Source organism: Globicephala melas, chromosome 2 (genome assembly GCF_963455315.2).
Source record: "Globicephala melas chromosome 2, mGloMel1.2, whole genome shotgun sequence".
NCBI classification, from domain to species: Eukaryota; Metazoa; Chordata; class Mammalia; order Artiodactyla; family Delphinidae; genus Globicephala; species Globicephala melas.
The window spans coordinates 135,790,291-135,809,133 of NC_083315.2; the positions used below are offsets into that span (position 1 = coordinate 135,790,291).

Genomic DNA, 18,843 nt, shown 5'->3' on the forward strand with positions numbered 1-18,843 from the left:
CCTCTCATCACGTTTTGTCCATTGAGCAGAAAAGCAGGCTCACCACTGATATCAGAAAATACCGAATATGAAGTTCTGTTATATTGTGGGTTCCTCATATGAATTCAGATAGGTCTCAAATAAGTGAGGTTGCACATACATTTTTATAAATTAATTCCAGAAACTGCTATAGAAAGAATAGAGACACTGACAACAAGTTAGGGTAAAGAGAGAATTATACCCGAGAAGATGGTCAGTGAGTGGTACTTTAGGGATATACCCTAGAGCATGGAGACTCAGGTGTGCAAGTTGAAGAGAGTACTTAGGACATAAGCTTTGGAGTCATTTCAGTCCTTCATGCAGTGGGTATGTACTGAATGGCTGCACGGGGCAGGCACGGTGCTGGGCTCTGGGTCTGGGTCTCAGCTCTGCCCCTGACTGACTGTGTGGGTAGGCTAAGTCATGTCCTTTACCCCTCCAGTCTTTGCCTCTGCAAAGTGAAGATTACATCTAACTCACAGGGTTGTTGTGAAGAGTAAATGACAAATATTAGGACTTTAGCATAGTACCTGGCATTTATTAGCTGCCTAGTAAATGGTAGAAAGTTTTGTAGCATTTAGGCAGTTGAGGGGTACAAGAGGAAATGGCCCAGATCAGCTGGAGGAATAGGATGGTTTAAAGTGAGGTCATGCATAGAGTGCAAAAAAGGAGATATTGTCGGTAAAATTCATTCTTCTCTGGAAGTGTCAAGTAGCAAAGTTCTATTAAATAGGGTACCTGTTGATGAATTTCTCAGAGGGTGGAGGCTGTGAGGAGACAGGAAGTACTATGGACCTGAAAGGTGGAGAATATCTGGGGAGAATTCTCTGTAGTGCCGGATACCCAGTAAGTACTGAATAAAAGCTTAGCAAATGGAGACTATTTGTGGAGATAATCCTTTAGGCTGGAGCTTCCCATACCGGGCACTTTATCAGAATCCTCTAAGGAGCATTTGAAAACCACAGGTTCCTAAGCCCTGCCCCTGATCTATAGAACAGACTACCTGGAATGTGGTCTGTGAGTCCTGAAATGTCAAAATTTCTCAGGTGGTTCTGAGGCTTGGCCAGATTTGTCAAAGGCTAATGACCGATAATAGGAAGTCAGGTCTTACATTGTCAAAGAGGAATGAAACAGAGATAGAAGAAGGAAAGTGGGATGCAGTGGGGTAGTTTTTAGATGTCGCTGAAGAAGTCAGGGAAGCATCCACAGAGTGGTAGAAGCGGGTTGGCGGTTATCTTAACTTCAAGGCTGGTAAACTCCAAGGCTGGTAAAATCCAAGGATTTTAGCGACTTGAACCCTTCTCTGCAAACTCTGATTTTAGAGAACTAAGAAGAGAGAAAGTAAAAGACAGAGAAAGCAAGAATTTAAATGTTATCAAATTCAGAAATAGAGACCAGCTCTGTATAGCTCTGCCCCAGTAGGTTCTATCTCTAGTGGGTTTATTGGTATAAAAAGACTAGGGATTGGGGCCAAGTATTTGAAACGAAAATCTGCAGGCTAAACTTCATTAGTCCTCTTTTCCAAAGAGTATTACTCCTGTAAGTGCTAGAGTCAGGAGGTGTGTTGGCAACATAAGTAAGCGTTATGCTAAACGGGATGCCTTGTTCCGTTATCGCGGGATTGGGGGAGTGAGTGCAACTACAGCTGAGAGCTAATATTTTTCTCCGCGTATTATCGTGATTCTCATGCTCAGCAGGTACTACTTAACTTAAAACCCTTAAGGTGTTTTGATGAGATAATAACATTTGCTTTCGCAAGTTTTAATAATTGTTTGCCAGCCATAAAACACTTCAAGTCCAAGGGGCCCTCCGAGGGCAGTGGGAGCAATGACTCCACACTGGGACAAACCCTGGGTCCGGCAGCAGCACTTCCTCCCAGGGCAGGATCCTCCCTTTCAGCCCCTCTGCTAGTGGGACCTGAGCCAGCAAACCCAGCTAATGAACACTGGACTTGTCTAGTTCTCATTTCTAACTTGTGAAAAGAGGCCCTGTTAATAGTCATTTTCCCTAGTGTGACTAAAGGGCCATTTCTAGGACAGGATTCTAAATTAAATACCAAGCAGGCGCCATTCACCTCCACAAATAGTTGCTCACGCCTGTGTTCCATCTTTGGAACTGTGACCGGAGGGCCTCTTCAGCCTTTTACAGAATGTAGTTGATAAAGTTGTTCATCTGAAGCCCCCTCCAAGCACGAGCACCATTGAGCCCATGAGTTGCTCCCTTTGATGGAGAAGAGGAATGATTTTATAAATCATAATAAAGAGCCTCACAATCACCCTCAATCGATCTTCTGTTTAGAGAAAATGCTTCAGCTTTGAAGAGTTCACCGTTTTCATGTGCAGTTGTTTTCATGTGTAGAGCACAACGAGTTACAACAGAAACTGGAAAAGAAAGAGCGAGAATGCGATGCCAAGACCCAGGAGAAGGAAGAGATGATGCAGACCTTGAATAAAATGAAAGAGAAACTTGAAAAGGAGACCACTGAGCACAAGCAAGTGAAGCAGCAGGTGGCAGACCTCACGGCCCAGCTCCACGAGCTCAGCAGGGTGAGCTCACGGGCCCCAGGCTGGATCTCCCATGGCTGGCAGCTGCTGAGGCCTCCTTATCCCAGAGCCCCCCTCCTTAAGTAGACAGCTCTGCTGGGGGCAATAGAGCCTGAACCGTCTCCTGACCCATCACGGTGGTGGTGCAACCTGTTCCCTCTGCTTACCGTGCACGTTAGCAGAGGTGGTTGGAGGTGTGCATTTGTTCTCCAATACAGATACTCTCACAAGAGCAAGGAAATCACATTAGCTTCTTAACATGAAAACTGATTTCATGAAAACCAAACTGGAGGATGGTACCAGAAGTGAGAGACACGTGAACCCTTTGCAAACGAGCCCTAGAGTGTCACACACGAGGCCACTCAACTTACTGCGCCTTTAAGCCCACATTCTCAGATGTGTGAATTTCTCCATAATACACATGTTAGGCAAAGTTTCAGACCTTAAAAATCATCCAGTGAATTTAGTTCTTCTGTTCATCTCCTCTTTTCCTATTTTTATTTTTCAGAGGGCCGTCTGCGCTTCACTCCCCGGTGGAGCATCGCCTGGAGCCCCCGGGGGGCCCTTTCCTTCTTCTGTGCCCGGACCCCTCCTCCCTCCCCCACCACCCCCGCCTCTGCCTGGTGGAGCGCTTCCTCCTCCACCCCCTCCCCTCCCCCCAGGGGGCCCTCCCCCTCCCCCAGGGCCTCCTCCCTTGGGAGGAGTCATGCCACCTCCTGGTGCCCCCCTGGGTCTGGCACTCAAGAAGAAGAACACTCCTCAGCCCACAAACGCCCTGAAATCCTTCAACTGGTCTAAGCTGCCTGAGGTGAGCCATTTGTTCCAACTTTCCCTCTAACGGATAGCACTAGCAGTGCTCTGTGTTGTCTCTGATCGGGCCACCCTGGCTGTCCAGTGATTTCATTTCCTAGTGTGGATTCAGGATTCTCACTAGCTCAGATATTCAAGTGATAAAGCTTCTGAAACAAGGGACCCGATTTTTGAAGCCAGCTCATTCTGAGCATCCGGTAGAGTGAAAAATTTGGGATAGCAGCACTTTGTAAAAAAAATAACTACATCTATTCTTTTTGTGTCTAACTATAAACCCCAGCGCTTCTTAACTTGATGTTTGCAGAACAAACTGGAAGGAACAGTGTGGACTGAAATTGATGATACAAAAGTCTTCAAAGTTCTAGATCTTGAAGACCTAGAAAGAACTTTCTCTGCTTACCAAAGACAGCAGGTAAGAGCATGTGCCCTCCAGATGCTAAAATAATTAAGGAGTCATGTTCTTGTGCATGATCCCTGGGCCATCTGCCATAACCATGATATGTTAGGCATCTTAATTCTAGGCTGTTTGGTCTAGCCTATTATGTTCCTGCAGACAGCATTGTGTGTGGGTCTGCATGTGTGTTTAGGTTCCTGTCAGTTTATGTGTGTGTGTGTGTGTGCGCACGCATGTGTGTGTACATGTTGAAGGTATACAAGCTCCTTGTCAGGGAGCTTCATGCTCTGGTGTCTTTCCACAACACTGTCTCCGTTGGTGGAAGGAGCTCTGTATCTTATTGTCACTTGTGCTTAGTCAAAGGGGCCACCAGGGGAAAATAGTAGGAGAGTTACCTAACTTGTAGTGTCACACCACAGTGTTTGTTTCTGAAGCTATTTTAGTTATAATATTTATATCTCAAATGGTTATTATCAGAAGTGGACTGCTTATTTGAAATAAATGGAACCTTTTGAAGTATGGGGGTTGGTAAGTGACTATAAGTTGGCAGCTAGATAGAACCTAGAAAGAAGTTTTTGCTCTGTCCTGAACACGATCGACTCAGAAGTGGGGCTGTGAAGGCTGAGCAAGTGTGGGGATGGCAGTGGAACAAATAGGACCCAAGGAGCCTCTGAAAAGTGAGCAACATGATAGTATGAGAACATGCAGTTTGATTTGGTGCTTACTAACCTGGCCAAGTAGTCAGCGTCACTTAGTGAGCTTGGTCACATCTGTGCGGTACCTCTCACCCCTCGAGAGGGCATCTTAGTAGAGTTCACAGCAAAGTGGCTTGGTACAGAGAGTCTCAGAAGTACAAGCAAGAGGTGGATTGAGGTCTTCAACAGTCAATCGGAAGTCTGGGAGGGAAAAAGTGAGTCTCAGAGTGTAAGGAGAAAAGTTCAAAGTGTGACTGAGGGAGAGAAATGATGAGAGCAGAGGGTGTCTTAAGGAACAGGAACAGGCAGATGCCAGGCATCTGCGTAGGGGCTTTCCTTGGGTTTTGCTGGGAGGCCCTTAACTCCCGTGTGAATCATTCCCAGGGTGGAGCATCCTCAGACGAGCAGCAGACTTCCTAGTCTGCTTAGGCTTGGCTTGGTTCCCAAGAAAGAGTGTCTCAAAACAGAACTGCCAATCACCAAGGGAGAAGATGGACTGAGGCTGGGGAGAAAAAACAGCTGAGGGTTTTCTTTTTCAAAATGGCCTTTGATGCAACTAAAATTGAAAAGAAAAAGTAGTACATCTTTGAGCCAGAATATTTTCCCTTAAGTGAGAGAATATTTCTCTGCAGTGCCCTTAATGCTATTTTAATAAAGTACAAAAATGCAGGTGGTTGCCTGCCATGGCAGAATGACTGTAAGATAGGAGCACTCAGCTGGGACCCCTCCCAAAAGTATGACAGCAAACTTGTACAATATCATAAATGCCAAATAAAGGAAAATGAAGAAAAAGAAGATAGGACGTTGTCCAGTTGAAAGCAAGATAACTTATCTCTCAGGGGACAAACAAAAGATGTGTTGAGAGCTCTTGTATGGCAGGTACTTGGACCAGATTCATTCCTGAATGGCCACAACAGGCCTCCTCTCTCTCCCGTCCCACGATAGTTTCCTCTGGGCCTTAACATGAAGTAGGACGTTAGGACATAGCCAGTTTCCTGGTAGATTCAAATAATCTTCTGACCTAATTACACGTCCTGCTGATTTCCTACTTCAGTTTCAGTCACTAATACTGGTCCATTCTAGTTGCCTAAGATGAAGGTTTGGGAACTTAGAGAAGTAAGTAAAAGGAAGGGAAAAACAGCAGTTATTCCAAATGATGCTATTCAAGTCTGAGCTCGTGGGTTGCATTTATTATGAAGGCAGATGGTTGAAAGACCCAAGTTTACATGACTCATAATTAACTGGCTTTCAGCAGAAGGTGCAGAAGGATGCTGCCAAAATGCTCTGGGACAAATATGTGGACAGTTCTCAAGAGCTCCAGGAGACAGGGTTGCAGAAAGCCTAGCAATTGGGTAATTGTCTCCTAGCAACCAACTGCTGTTTAAATAATCAGTAGTCATGCCAGTCAGGATAAACCAGAACATTTCGGTTGCACTTAACACTAAGTAGTAGACTGGTTAAGTAGAATCATTTGTGACATTTGCAGTAGTACTTCCTGGAGAAAAATTTCAGCACACCCACTCAGCTTGACTCAAGTAGGTCTCCCCTCTTGGTGTAAGAACATGAGCTGAGAATTTTTAAACCATAAATGTGTTTCCCAAATGAAGGTAATTTGAGCCATTCCATTGAGTTTATTGAATGTTGAGAGACAGAAAATCGAAAGATGAAGACAGACTAGTAGGAACACATAGGATAGACTAAAGGAAACGGGGTGCCTGTCATTGTGTCCCCATGTCTCATAACTAATGGCAACGTCAAGACCTATGCATTTTCATTTTAGTCTTGGCAATGCTCTATATAATTATTGTTACACTTGAATTGCTCTCTTTTCTACTCCCAAATGAATACCGGGAACCCTTTTTTTCAATGATTTCTCCTCTTTCTTCCCTCCAGAGTTATAAAACCCTGGTCAAACTCTCTGGATTTCAGCCAGTTGTGTGGCCAAGTAAATTTCTCAGAGAGACAAAGAACCCATGAATACCATTGTCTGTGTGCATGCAACAGGAACACTACACAGAGTAAGATTTTGAAAAAAATTTCAAGCTTCAGATTAGTATAATTTAGGTGAACACTGATTAATGACATGTAGGAGAGGTTTGATATAAGTAAATGTACACACACACACACAAGATGTGCCCTGTTGATATGAGAAATATTGAATCATTAAAAACAACAGATATTTTTATTGTCTGCTTTGCATATAAAGTATGTCAAGGGACACAAATGTGTTAAACTATTGCACACGTCTATAATGCAGCTTATACTATAAAAGCAGAGATGAGGAAAATCTGTAAATAACCAGAATATAGACTAAAAGATGATAATCAATATTAAGTATCCATTACATTTTTGGTGCTGAATATAATATATACAGCCCCAATCTCATCAACCATAATTTTTAGTTCTCAAGGAACTGATACTTATTTGTTCATTTAATCTTCACACCAACTCTTTGAGGTGAGTATTATTCCTATGTCACAGATAATAAAAATATGGCTCAGTATGTATTCAGTGTCCAGACAGGTGTACAAGTGGCATAATTCTCAGTTTCACTTTGTTCTTATTGATGGCTTTATTGATTATGAAGGTTAGACTTTGTAAAGGATTTTCTTTAACTCCAGTTTTAAGAACAAGATCATTTCTATTCAGGATTCTTTTTTTTTCCAGTGTGGATATCAAAGGTGTGAGCCGATTATGTAAGCTTATGTGCCACATGAAATGGAATTTAATAGCATACAGTTATTCCCCTGCTCACATTACAAAAGTGCATTTGAAAGTCAATGTCTTGAATCTCAGAACCTCTTTTCCTCATTGAAACTGTACTATACATGATCTCTAGGCCAGCCACAAGAGACTTATTTTAATACATAATGTAGCACATTGCACAGTAGTACTATCTCAGTTACAATTAAACAACATTCATATTTGTTTTGTGGGAAATTTTCATCTCAAGATGTTATAAATTCATTCTCCCTATTCATGCAATTTGGACAGAGAGAAAATGAGCTAAAGGTACTACATTGACCTAAAGGCACACATATCTCTGGAGCAACAAATGAACAGCTGGTTATCTCCATTCCTCTTCCCCACTCTTTGCCTGGGGACACCCCTTCTTTCTAGGTCCTATTATCAGAACGTGATATAACATTTCAAAGCCTCTCTGCTTTGAATAGTTACAAAGGATAACTATCCTAGGCTCCAGAATCCAACTCTCCACTAACATGTCATATACAAGTCATTCTTGGGGTCCCATTTGGTATAGTCAGTGGTATCTTCTGAATTTTTATGAATGGCCAAAGAAATTTCTTTTTTTATTTTCTTTATGTTTTTTGTTATTCTGTATATCTAGGTTTTACATTGAAAAATAATGTGATTTAGGACATTGATTTCAACAAGCTTTGTCCTTAGTCATGGCATATGAAGACAGGAGATAAAAATTGTAAATAGTGGTTTTTCTTAGTACCAAAGTATAAGGTACAGGTTCTATATAGCTGGACAACATGGTAATAGTTAATCAAATACAGGGTTTTATATAAATATTAGTGTGTGCGTTTCTCTGGAGAGGGATCTCCAGCTTTTATCAGATTTACAATGGGATCTCAACCTCAAAAAGATTAAGAACCATCCATATAAAGGTTGTCATTGTCTATGAAATGTCGAGTCGTTATTTCATGGTGAAACCCTATTTATAGGAACTTATCAGCACTGGCTCCTGAAAATGCAAGCCCCAACTTCCTACTTATTTTCCAAACCCTAAGCCCTACACCAAAAATCAACTGGAAAAATCAGACATCCTGTTAGGTGGAGCCAAATGTAGGCAATTCTATCATGTTTGGCCCAAGCCAATTAGTGAATAATTTAAAGTTTCAAAAAGAATGTTAACTTATTTGAAATAGTCCTGGGAGCATCAGTATTTTTAACATTCCCCATCTAATAAGCTTTGTGATTTTATTTTAAATGTGATGATTAAAGGACTCTTAAAATAGGGGATTCTCAAGATCTCCAATTAACCTAACTCTCATATGGCATTCTTCATCCTCACCTCTCAAAAGATAAGATACATTACTTAGCTATTAACTGTTACACTTAGTGCTGCTGCTGGTTACAAGAGGGAGATCTTGACCAGCTGTGCTTCAACTCAACTGAAAAGTAGGGCAATAGGCAAAAAAATGGACTTGATCATTGGCTTGAAAGATAGAATAATTGTAGTGTGTGATAGCTTCCAAGTATGGAGCTCATAAATATGTGACAGGTACTGTACAAAATGCTTTACATGCATATCACATTTAATACAGTAAATATCCAGTTGTTTACTTCATTTTACAGATAGTGAAACTGAGCCCCAAGTCACATCCTTAGTAAATGCTTGTGGCCTGGTTCCATAGGCCACTACAGTAGAGATTAATTTCCAGACAGTGGGAACTTAGGGAGAATGAGTTGCCAGACACCTTCATACAAGTTTCTTCCTTGAAGGCCAGACAGGCAGAGCAGGGTCTAAATTCAACTTGCAACTTGTCTCTTTAAGAGAGAAAAGTAGGATAAGATGACCTCATGGAGTTCACTTCACCAGTTTTTTCTGCCCTTGAAAGGAGAAACTGCTGTTACAGGGAAAGAGTGCTAAGGATTTTCAGTGTAAAAAACTTGACAGTTACAACAGGGACAAAAGAAAACTGTGACATCAGAGGAAAGAAAAGTTTCATGTGGTTATCACTTTATTTTTTAAACGCCATTCCAGAAAAGTAATCCCCCCTTGTATGGGTGGAGCAAGGGGAGGATACATTTTGTTTCCCATTCGAAGAATGATGTGAAATAGCTCATCTGTGTAAAATTGGCCTTGGCAGTGCTGCCGGGACCAGTGAGGCCTTAAGGAATCTGCTAAGTAAACGCTGATTGTGTAAGTAGTTGGCCCAAAAACTGGGGTGTGTTTTGCACACCGAAGCTTTATTCATGCCATCACGGCAAAAATATGCAAAGAAAGCTGTGACTTTCTCATAACGTGTCAATTACTGCTTCCTCTTTCCCTTCTTCACTCCAGGTCTTTTCTATGAACTATTTTCAACAGAGGCTGTTGACCTTATACGCATGAACAGCCCCAAGGCAGTGTGGACAGGACCACCAATGGCTGCACAGCACATGAATCACTTATTGTCTCTTAATTGCAAGTTCTGTCTTTTTCCGCATACCTACCCAGAGCGCCCACAGACATTGTTTGGACTCTTGGGGAGTACTGAGTGTTGGTTTTACTGACCTATATTGTTGAACTTGTCTTTTTCTTTTCTTAATCCTTCCTAGTGACACAAGAAGATAGGAGATTATTCCATCCCGTCAAAAAAGCATATTTTGCTGGTAGCACATGACAATGGGAGTATTTCCCTCAGGTTGATAGAGTTGATTGATATTTTCTGCTTCAAGGGAAAACCGTGAAATCTGCTTCATGTTGAATACATGGAGCCCAGTGGTCCTTTCAAAGAGGATTTGTTCCTTCACCACTTTGAGTCTTTTGGGGGTGTTTTAAAGCCCTTTCGTTTCTGAATTTGATTTGCCACCATTGAAAATTGTGTACAGCACATGCCATCTTCTCTCTTTACCCTGAACGCTTAGTACCCTGCTCTTCAATGTATCTTCAGCCAGACTCTCATCTTCATCAACTCTCATTGCTGCTCCTGGGAGCATAAAATCATCTCTTACCCTGTCACTGATTTCCTTGACCTTCCCCCATTGGTTGCTGTGATTTCTGAACTGCATGTATCTGATTTGCCTTTTCCATGCCTCTGCCATGGCTGTAGGATTTCTTTGTGAACAGTAACTCCAAGCAGGTAAGTGAGCTAAAACCCACACTTTGCTTAATGTAACTCCTTGGCTTACTATAAGCTCGAAATGTCTTGGTTTTCCTAGGTTTTTTTTTTTTTTTTTCTGAGAGTGTAATACAATGCCTACTTAATTTCACATTGGGTTTCAACTCTTAACTGAATATTGAGAGGTATGCCTGAAATCTTAGCACAATACGAAACAGTTAAAGTTTGGTCACATGGTGCCTCTTATTATAAACTCCATGTTGTCTTTGTTTCCTAAACTGTTATCCAGTTCTAGAACTCTTTGGTTTCCTTACTTTTTTTTTTTTTTTTTGGCCAGAGTTCCCTATTTTTTAATCTTTTTTATTTTTTAAATTGGGGTATAGTTGCTTTACAATGTTGTGTTAGTTTCTGCTGTATAACGAAGTGAATTAGCTATACATATACATATATCCCCATATCCCCCCCTCTTAGACCTGCCTTCCACCACCACCCCCCACCCCCCACCCCCGCGACCCCATCCTGCCCATCTAGGTCACCACAGGGCACCGAGCTGAGCTCCCTGCGCTATACAGAAGGTTCTCACTAGCTATTTGTTTTATACATGGCAGTGCACATATGTCAATCCCGATCTTGCACGTCCATTCTCTATGTCTGCTTTCACTTCTTTCATTTTTTAATGGCATGATCTGTTTTTTAAATTGAGCCTGACCTTTAACAAAATCAAACTTGCTATTTATCAAGTCAATCTATGTTTTCACCTTGATGCCCAGTTTACTCAAACAGTATTTTATGTATAATTGTTTTATGCCTCTTCCACCATAAATTATGACTGGCCCTCATTGCTTACAGCTCTCTGTACAGCAGTAGAGTGTGTAAGTAGTGTTTTATTGTTAATCGAGGTAAATTGAACCAACGCCTTGAACTGCGCCCTCCCTGTTGTCCATCAGGCTCCAGGGTAATGGAAGGTACCATCTGGGCTTCAGAGCTTCCTGTTGCACATGAAGACGTTTGGGAGGTTTTATTGTTCAGCTTTCTGAGTGTTCAGGATGCAAATGGTTCTGGGGTGAATGGGCCCTGTAAATGGCTGGACCAGCAGTGGCACGTTTCAGCTGAGCTTGATTCATAGTGACAGTCCTTCTGTCTGCTCTCCATAGGGATTTGGGGGACAAAAGGAGGGTACCGTTCATTAATAACTTATGCATCTTCAACTTAGAAGCACTTTGTTCTTCCACATAATGCTTTTTCAAATGTGGGTGGTCAGCTATCCTTATTTTCCTTTGTCAACTACATTTTAGCCTTTGTTTCAATTCCACCACCTGCATACATTCCCCTGCTTACCGTCTCGGCTTTGCGTGTGTGTGTGTGTGTGTGTGTGTGTGTGTGTGTGTGTGTGTGTGTGTGTGTGTGTGTGTGTGTGTGTGTGTGTGTGTGTGTGTGTGTGTGTGTGTGTGTACAGCAAATATAAAGGAAAACTGTGTATCTGAAGTTGGAATGTCCCTGTTTGACTTTGATGGATTTCTTTCATGCTCCTTATAGAAAGAAGCAGATGCCATTGATGACACACTGGGCTCCAAACTTAAAGTCAGAGAGCTTTCGGTGATTGATGGTCGGAGAGCTCAGAATTGCAACATCCTTCTATCGAGGTATTGTTGATGTTGTCTAAACATTTCTGGTAGGACCAACTTTCTTTTTTTTTCTAATTTAATTTAATTTTTTTATACAGCAGGTTTTTATTAGTTATCTGTTTTAAACATATTAGTGTATATATGTCAATCCCAATCTCCCAATTCATCTTACCACCCCCCGCCCCTGCTTTCCCCGCTTGGTGTCTATACGTTTGTTCTCTACATCTGTGTCTCTATTTCTGCCTTGCAAACAAGTTCATCTGTACCATTTTTCTAGATTCCACATATATGCGTTAATATATGATATTTGTTTTCTCTTTCTGACTTACTTCACTCTGTATGGGTGAAGTTTCTAGGTCCATCTGACTGACTCTTTCTGACTTACTTCACTCTGTATGAGTGAAGTTTCTAGGTCCATCTGCGTCTCTACAAATGACCCAATTTCATTCCTTTTTATGGCTGAGTAATATTCCATTGTATATATGTACCACATCTTCTTTATCCATTCATCTGTTGATGGGTATTGAGGTTGCTTCCATGACCTGGCTATTGTAAATAGTGCTGCAATGAACATTGGAGTGCATGTGTCTTTTTGTGTGTTTTTTTTTTTTATAAATTTTATTTATTTATATTTTTTATTTTTGGCTGTGTTGGGTCTTCACTGCTACACGTGGGCTTTCTCTAGTTGTGGCGAACAGGGGCTACTCTTCGTTGTGGTGCATGGGCTTCTCATTGCAGTGGCTTTTCTTGTTGCGGAGCACAGGCTCTAGGCACATGGGCTTCAGTAGTTGTGGCTCATGGGCTCTAGAGTGCAGGCTCAGTAGTTGTGGCGCATGGGCTTAGTTGCTCTGTGGCACGTGGGATCTTCCCAGACCGGGGCGTGAACCTGTGTCCCCTGTATTGGCAGGTGGATTCTTAACCAGTGTGCCACTAGGGAAGTACCATGTGTGTCTTTTTGAATTATGGTTTTCTCTGGGTATATGCCCAGTACTGGGATTGCTGGATCATATGGTAATTCTATTTTTAGTTTTTTAAGGAACCTCCATACTGTTCTCCATAGTGGCTGTATCAATTTACATTCCCACCAGCAGTGCAAGAGGGTTCCCTTTTCTCCACCCCATCTCCAGCATTTGTTGTTTGTAGATTTTCTGATGATGCCCATTCTAACCAGTGTGAGGTGATACCTCATTGTAGTTTTAATTTGCATTTCTCTAATAATTAGTGATGTTGAGCAGCTTTTCATGTGCTTCTTGGCCATCTGTATGTCTTCTTTGGAGAAATGTCTATTTAGGTCTTCTACCCATTTGGTTTTTTTTGGGTTTTTTTGTTTTTTTGCGGTACACAGGCCTCTCACTGTTGCGGCCTCTCCCGTTGCGGAGCACAGGCTCCGGACGCGCAGGCTCAGTGGCCATGGGTCACGGGCCCAGCCGCTCCGCGGCATGTGGGATCCTCCCGGACCAGGTCACGAACCCTTGTCCCCTGCATTGGCAGGCGGACTCTCAACCACTGCACCACCAGGGAAGCCCTTCTGCCCATATTCTAATTGGGTTGTTTGTTTTTTTAATATTGAGCTGCATGAGCTGTTTATATATTTTGGAGATGAATCCTTTGTCCATTGATTCATTTGCAAATATTTTCTCCCATTCTGAGGGTTGTCCTTTCATCTTGTTTATAGTTTCCTTCGCTGTGCAAAAGCTTTTAAGTTTCATTAGGTCCCACTTGTTTATTTTTGTTTTTATTTCCATTACTCTAGGAGGTGGGTCAAAAAAGATCTTGCTGTGATTTATGTCAAAGCATGTTCTTCATGTTTTCCTCTTAGAGTTTTATAGTACCTGGTCTTACACTTAGGTCTTCAATCCATTTTGAGTTTCTTTTTGTGTATGGTGTTAAGGAGGGTTCTAATTTCATTCTTTTACATGTAGCTGTCCAGTTTTCCCAGCACTCTTATTGAAGAGGCTGTATTTTCTCCATTGCATATCCTTGCCTCCTTTGTCATAGATTAGTTGACCATAGGTGTGTGGGTTTATCTCTGTACTTTCTATCCTGTTCCATTGATCTATATTTCTGTTTTTGTGCCAGTACCATATTGTCTTGTTTACTGTAGCTTTGTAGTGTAGTCTGAAGTCAGGGAGCCTGATTTCCTTCATTTTTTTCCCTCAAGATTGCTTTAGCTATTTGGGGTCTTTTGTGTCTCCTTACAAATTTTAAGATTTTTTTGTTCTAGTTCTGTGAAAAATGCCATTGGTAATTTGATAGGGATTGCATTGAATCTGTAGATTGCTTTGGGTAGTATAGCCATTTTCACAATATTGATTCTTCTAATCCAAGAACATGGTATATCTCTCCATCTGTTTGTGTCATCTTTCATTTCTTTCATCAGTGTCTTATAGTTTTCTGGGTACAAGTCTTTTGTCTCCTTAGGTAGGTTTATTCCTAGGTATTTTATTCTTTTTGTTGTAATGGTGAATGGGATTGTTTCCTTAATTTCTTTTTCTGATCTTTCATTGTTAGTGTATAGGAATGCAAGAGATGTCTGTGCATTAATTTTGTATCCTGCAACTTTACCAAATTCATTGATTAGCTCTAGTAGTTTTCCAGTGGCATCTTTAGGATTATCTATGTACAGTAATCTGCAAACAGTGAAAGTTTTACTTCTTTTTTTCCAATTTGTATTCCTTTTATTTCTTTTTCTCTGATTGCTGTGGCTAGGACTTCCAAAACTATGTTGAATAATAGTGGTGAGAGTGGACATCCTTGTCTTGATCCTGATCTTAGAGGAAATGCTTTCAGTTTTTCACCATTGAGAATGATGTTTGCTGTGAGGTTTGTTGTATATGGCCTTTATTATGTTGAGGTAGGTTCCCTCTATGTTCACTTTCTGGAGGTTTTTATCATAAATGGGTGTTGAATTTTGGCAAAAGCTTTTTCTGCATCTATTGAAATGATCATATGGTTTTTATCCTTCAATTTGTTATTATCGTGTATCACATTGATTGATTTGCGTATATTGAAGAATCCTTGCATCCCTGGGTTAAATTCCACTTGATCATGGTGTATGATCCTTTTAATGTGTTGTTGGATTCTGCTTGCCAGTATTTTGATGAGGATTTTTGCATCTATGTTCATCAGGGATATTGTCCTGTAGTTTTCCTTCTTTGTGACATCTTTGTCTGGTTTTGGTATCAGGGTAATGGTGGCCTTGTAGAATGAGTTTGGGTGTGTTCCTTCCTCTGATATTTTTTGGAAGAGTTTGAGAAGGATGGGTGTTAGCTTTTCTCTAAATGTTTGATAAAATTCACCTGTGAAGCCATCTGGTCCTGAACTTTTGTTTGTTGGAAGATTTTTTTAATATATATATATATATTTTTTGTGGTACGTGGGCCTCTCACTGCTGCGACCCCTCCCGCTGTGGAGCACAGGCTCCGGACGCGCAGGCCCAGTGGCCACGGCACACGGGCCCAGCTGCTCCACGGCATGTGGGATCCTCCCAGACCGGGACATGAACCCGCGTCCCCCGCATCGTCAGGCAGACTCCCAACCACTGCGCCACCAGGGAAGCCCCTGTTGGAAGATTTTTAATCACAGTTTCAATCTCATTACTTGTGATTCGTCTGTTCATGTGTTCTATTTCTTCCTAGTTCAGTCTTGGAAAGTTATACCTTTCTAAGAATTTGTCCATTTCTTCCAGGTTGTCCATTTTATTGGCATAGAGTTGCTTGTAGTAGTCTCTTACGATGCTTTGTATTTCTGCAGTGTCCGTTATAACTTCTCCTTTTTCAGTTCTAATTTTATTGATTTGAGTCCTCTCCCTCTTTTTCTTGATGAGTCTGGCTAAAGGTTTATCAATTTTGCTTATCTTCTCAAAGAACCAGCTTTTAGTTTTATTGGTCTTTGCTGTTGTTTTCTTTGTTTCTATTTCATTTATTTCTGCTCTGATCTTTATGATTTCTTTCCTTCTACCTACTTGGCATTTTGTTTGTTTTTCTTTCTCTAGTTCCTTTAGGTGTAAGATTAGAATGTTTATTTGAGATTTTTCTTGTTTCTTGAGGTGGGATTGTATTGATACAAACTTCCCTCTTAGAACTGCTTTTGCTACATCCCATAGGTTTTGAGTCATCATGTTTTCATTGTCATTTTTCTCTAGGTATTTTTTGATTTCTTCAGTGATCTCTTGGTTATTTAGTAGTATATTGTTTAACCTCCATGTGTTTGTGTTTTTTACGTTTTCTTCCCTGTAATTGATTTCTGATCTCATAGCATTGTGATCGGAAAAGATGCTTGATATGATTTCAGTTTTCTTAAATTTACCATTTATGACCCTAGATATGATCTATCCTGGAGAATGTTCCATGTGCACTTGAGAAGAAAGTGTAATCTGCTGTTTTCGGATGGAATGTCCTATAAATATCAATTAAATCTATCTAGTCTATTGTGTCATTTAAAGCTTCTGTTTCCTTATTAATTTTCTGTCTGGATGATCTGTCCATTGGTGTAAGTGAGGTGTTAAAGTTCCCCACTATTATTGTGTTACTGTCGATTTACTCTTTTATAGCTGTTAGCATTTGCCTTATGTATTGAGGTGTTCCTGTGTTGGGTGCATATATATTTATAATTGTTATATCTTCTTCTTGGATTGATCCCTTGAACATTATGTAGTGTCCTTCCTTGTCTCTTATAACATTCTTTATTTTAAAGTCTATTTTGTCTGATATGAGTATTGCTACTCCAGCTTTCTTTTGATTTCCATTTGCATGCAATATCTTTTTCCATCCCCTCACTTTCAGTCAGTTTGTGTCCCTAGGTCTGAAGTGGGTCTCTTGTAGACAGCATGTATATGGGTCTTGTTTTTATTCCCATTCAGCGAGCCTGTGTCTTTTGGTTGGAGCATTTAATCCATTCACATTTAAGGTAATTATTGATATGTATGTTCCTATTACTATTTTCTTAAAAAAATTACTTTTATTTTTATTTTGTTTATTTTTGGCTGTGTTGGATCTTTGTTGCTGCACATGGGCTTTCTCTAATTGCACCGAGTGGGGGCCACTCTTTGTTGCTGTGCCCGGGCTTCTCACTGCAGTGGCCTCTCTTGCTGCAGAGCACGGGCTCTAGATGCATGGGCTTCAGTAGTTGTGGCACGCAGGCTCAGTAGTTGCTCCGCAGCATGTGGGATCTTCCGGACCAGGGATCAAACCCGTGTCCCCTGTGTTGGCAGGCAGATTCCTATCCACTGGGCCACCAGGAAAGCCCCCTATTACCATTTTCTTAATTGTTTTGGGTTTGTTTTTGTAGGTCCTTTTCTTCTCTTGTGTTTCCTGCCTAAAGAATTTCCTTTACCATTTGTTGTAGAGTTGTTTTAGTGGTGCTGAATTCTCTTAGCTTTTGCTTGTCTGTAAAGCTTTTGATTTCTCTGTCAAATCTGAATGAGATCCTTCCCAGGTAGAGTAATCTTGGTTGTAGGTTCTTCCCTTTCATCACTTTAAATATATCATGCTACTCCCTTCTAGCTTGTAGAGTTTCTGCTGAGAAATAAGCTGTTAACATTATAGGAGTTCCCTTGTATGTTATTTGTCATTTTTCCCTTGTTGCTTTTAGTAATTTTTGTCTTTAATTTTTGTCAGTTTGATTACTATGTGTCTCAGCATGTTTCTCCTTGGGCTTATTCTGCCTGGGACTCTCTGCGCTTCCTGGACTTGGGTGGCTAATTCCTTTCCCACATTAGGGAAGTTTTCGACTATAATCTCTTCAAATATTTTCTCAGGTCCTTTCTCTCTTCTCCTTCTGGCACCCCTATAATGTGAATGTTGTTGCATTTAATGTTGTCCCAGAGGTCTCTTAGGCTGTCTTCATTTCTTTTCATTCTTTTTTCATTATTCTGTTCCATGGCAGTGAATTCCAACATTCTGTCTTCCAGGTCACTTATCTGTTCTTCCGCCTCAGTTATTCTGCTATTGATTCCTTCTAGTGTATTTTTTTATTTCAGTTATTGTATTGTTCATCTCTGTTTGTTTGTTCTTTAATTCTTCTAGGTCTTTTTTAAACATTTCTTGCATCTTCTCAATCTTTGCCTCCATTCTTTTTCCAAGGTCCTGTATCATCTTCACTATCATTATTCTGAATTCTTTTTCTGGAAGGTTGCCTATCTCCACTTCATTTAATTGTTCTTCTGGGGTTTCATCTTGTTCCTTCATCTGGTACATAGCCCTCTGCCTTTTCATTTTGTCTGTCTTTCTGTGAACATGGTTTTCGTTCCACAGGCTGTAGAATTGTAATTCTTCTTGCTTCTGCTGTCTGCCCTCCGATGGATGAGGCTATCAGGGCCAACTTTTCTATCATGTGGCTCCAAACCACATGTTTGGACTCATCCTTTTACCTGGACTCTGCTGAGGGTCAGTTCTCTGAGTTTCTTCTGTCTGACATGAAGAGGACCGTTAGTGCCTCCTTTCCCTCGTGGAGTATGTCACAGCTGGATGCCTACTTTCTTGCAGTTTAATTTCCACAGACTCCTAAAGCTTAAAGAGCAGAACATCTCAAATCAATGTTTTGTTTTGTTCTTCCAGAGAGCCTATAAAATGTACTTTACTGTTATTTATACCTCTTGGCTTTAGAGATTCTTTAGCCATTGAAGTAACACTGTCACAGAGTCAGCGTCCACGACGAAGGCATGAAGGCTCTTTGTTTCATTTTGCTTTCTAAAGTCACCTTTTTATACTTCAAGATTATATTATTTCATGCTCTTTGTGAACATTTTTATGACTAAAAAAATATGTAAAACTCAAACCTCAGTGAAATACTAATTCATCCAGTTCAGCACTTTCAGAAGTATTTCTCATAATTAGTGAACCATCATGGCCTTGGAGCTTGAAAAGAAGAAAGGAAATTCGGGAACCTGGAATCTGATTATAGCTTCAGGCAATGTGTCAGGTTGTCCTGGGCACTTCAAGTAGTTTTTCTGAATCTAATTTC

The 18,843-nt window shown here is 40.9% G+C and overlaps 1 protein-coding gene across 4 annotated transcripts in view; it reads left to right on the plus strand.

Moving 5' to 3' along the window:
* DAAM1 (dishevelled associated activator of morphogenesis 1) overlaps nucleotides 1–18,843 on the plus strand; it is a 223,745-nt gene that overhangs the window by 167,309 nt on the left and 37,593 nt on the right. For 3 of the 4 annotated variants that reach the window (XM_060294862.1, XM_060294861.1, XM_060294863.1), the window contains exons 13-17: nucleotides 2,377–2,564; nucleotides 3,070–3,369; nucleotides 3,676–3,783; nucleotides 10,247–10,276; nucleotides 11,792–11,898. In XM_060294862.1, the coding sequence (XP_060150845.1) occupies nucleotides 2,377–2,564; nucleotides 3,070–3,369; nucleotides 3,676–3,783; nucleotides 10,247–10,276; nucleotides 11,792–11,898 (733 nt within the window). The remainder of the gene's footprint in view (nucleotides 1–2,376; nucleotides 2,565–3,069; nucleotides 3,370–3,675; nucleotides 3,784–10,246; nucleotides 10,277–11,791; nucleotides 11,899–18,843) is intronic. The other variant, XM_070044972.1, reaches the window with a different exon arrangement.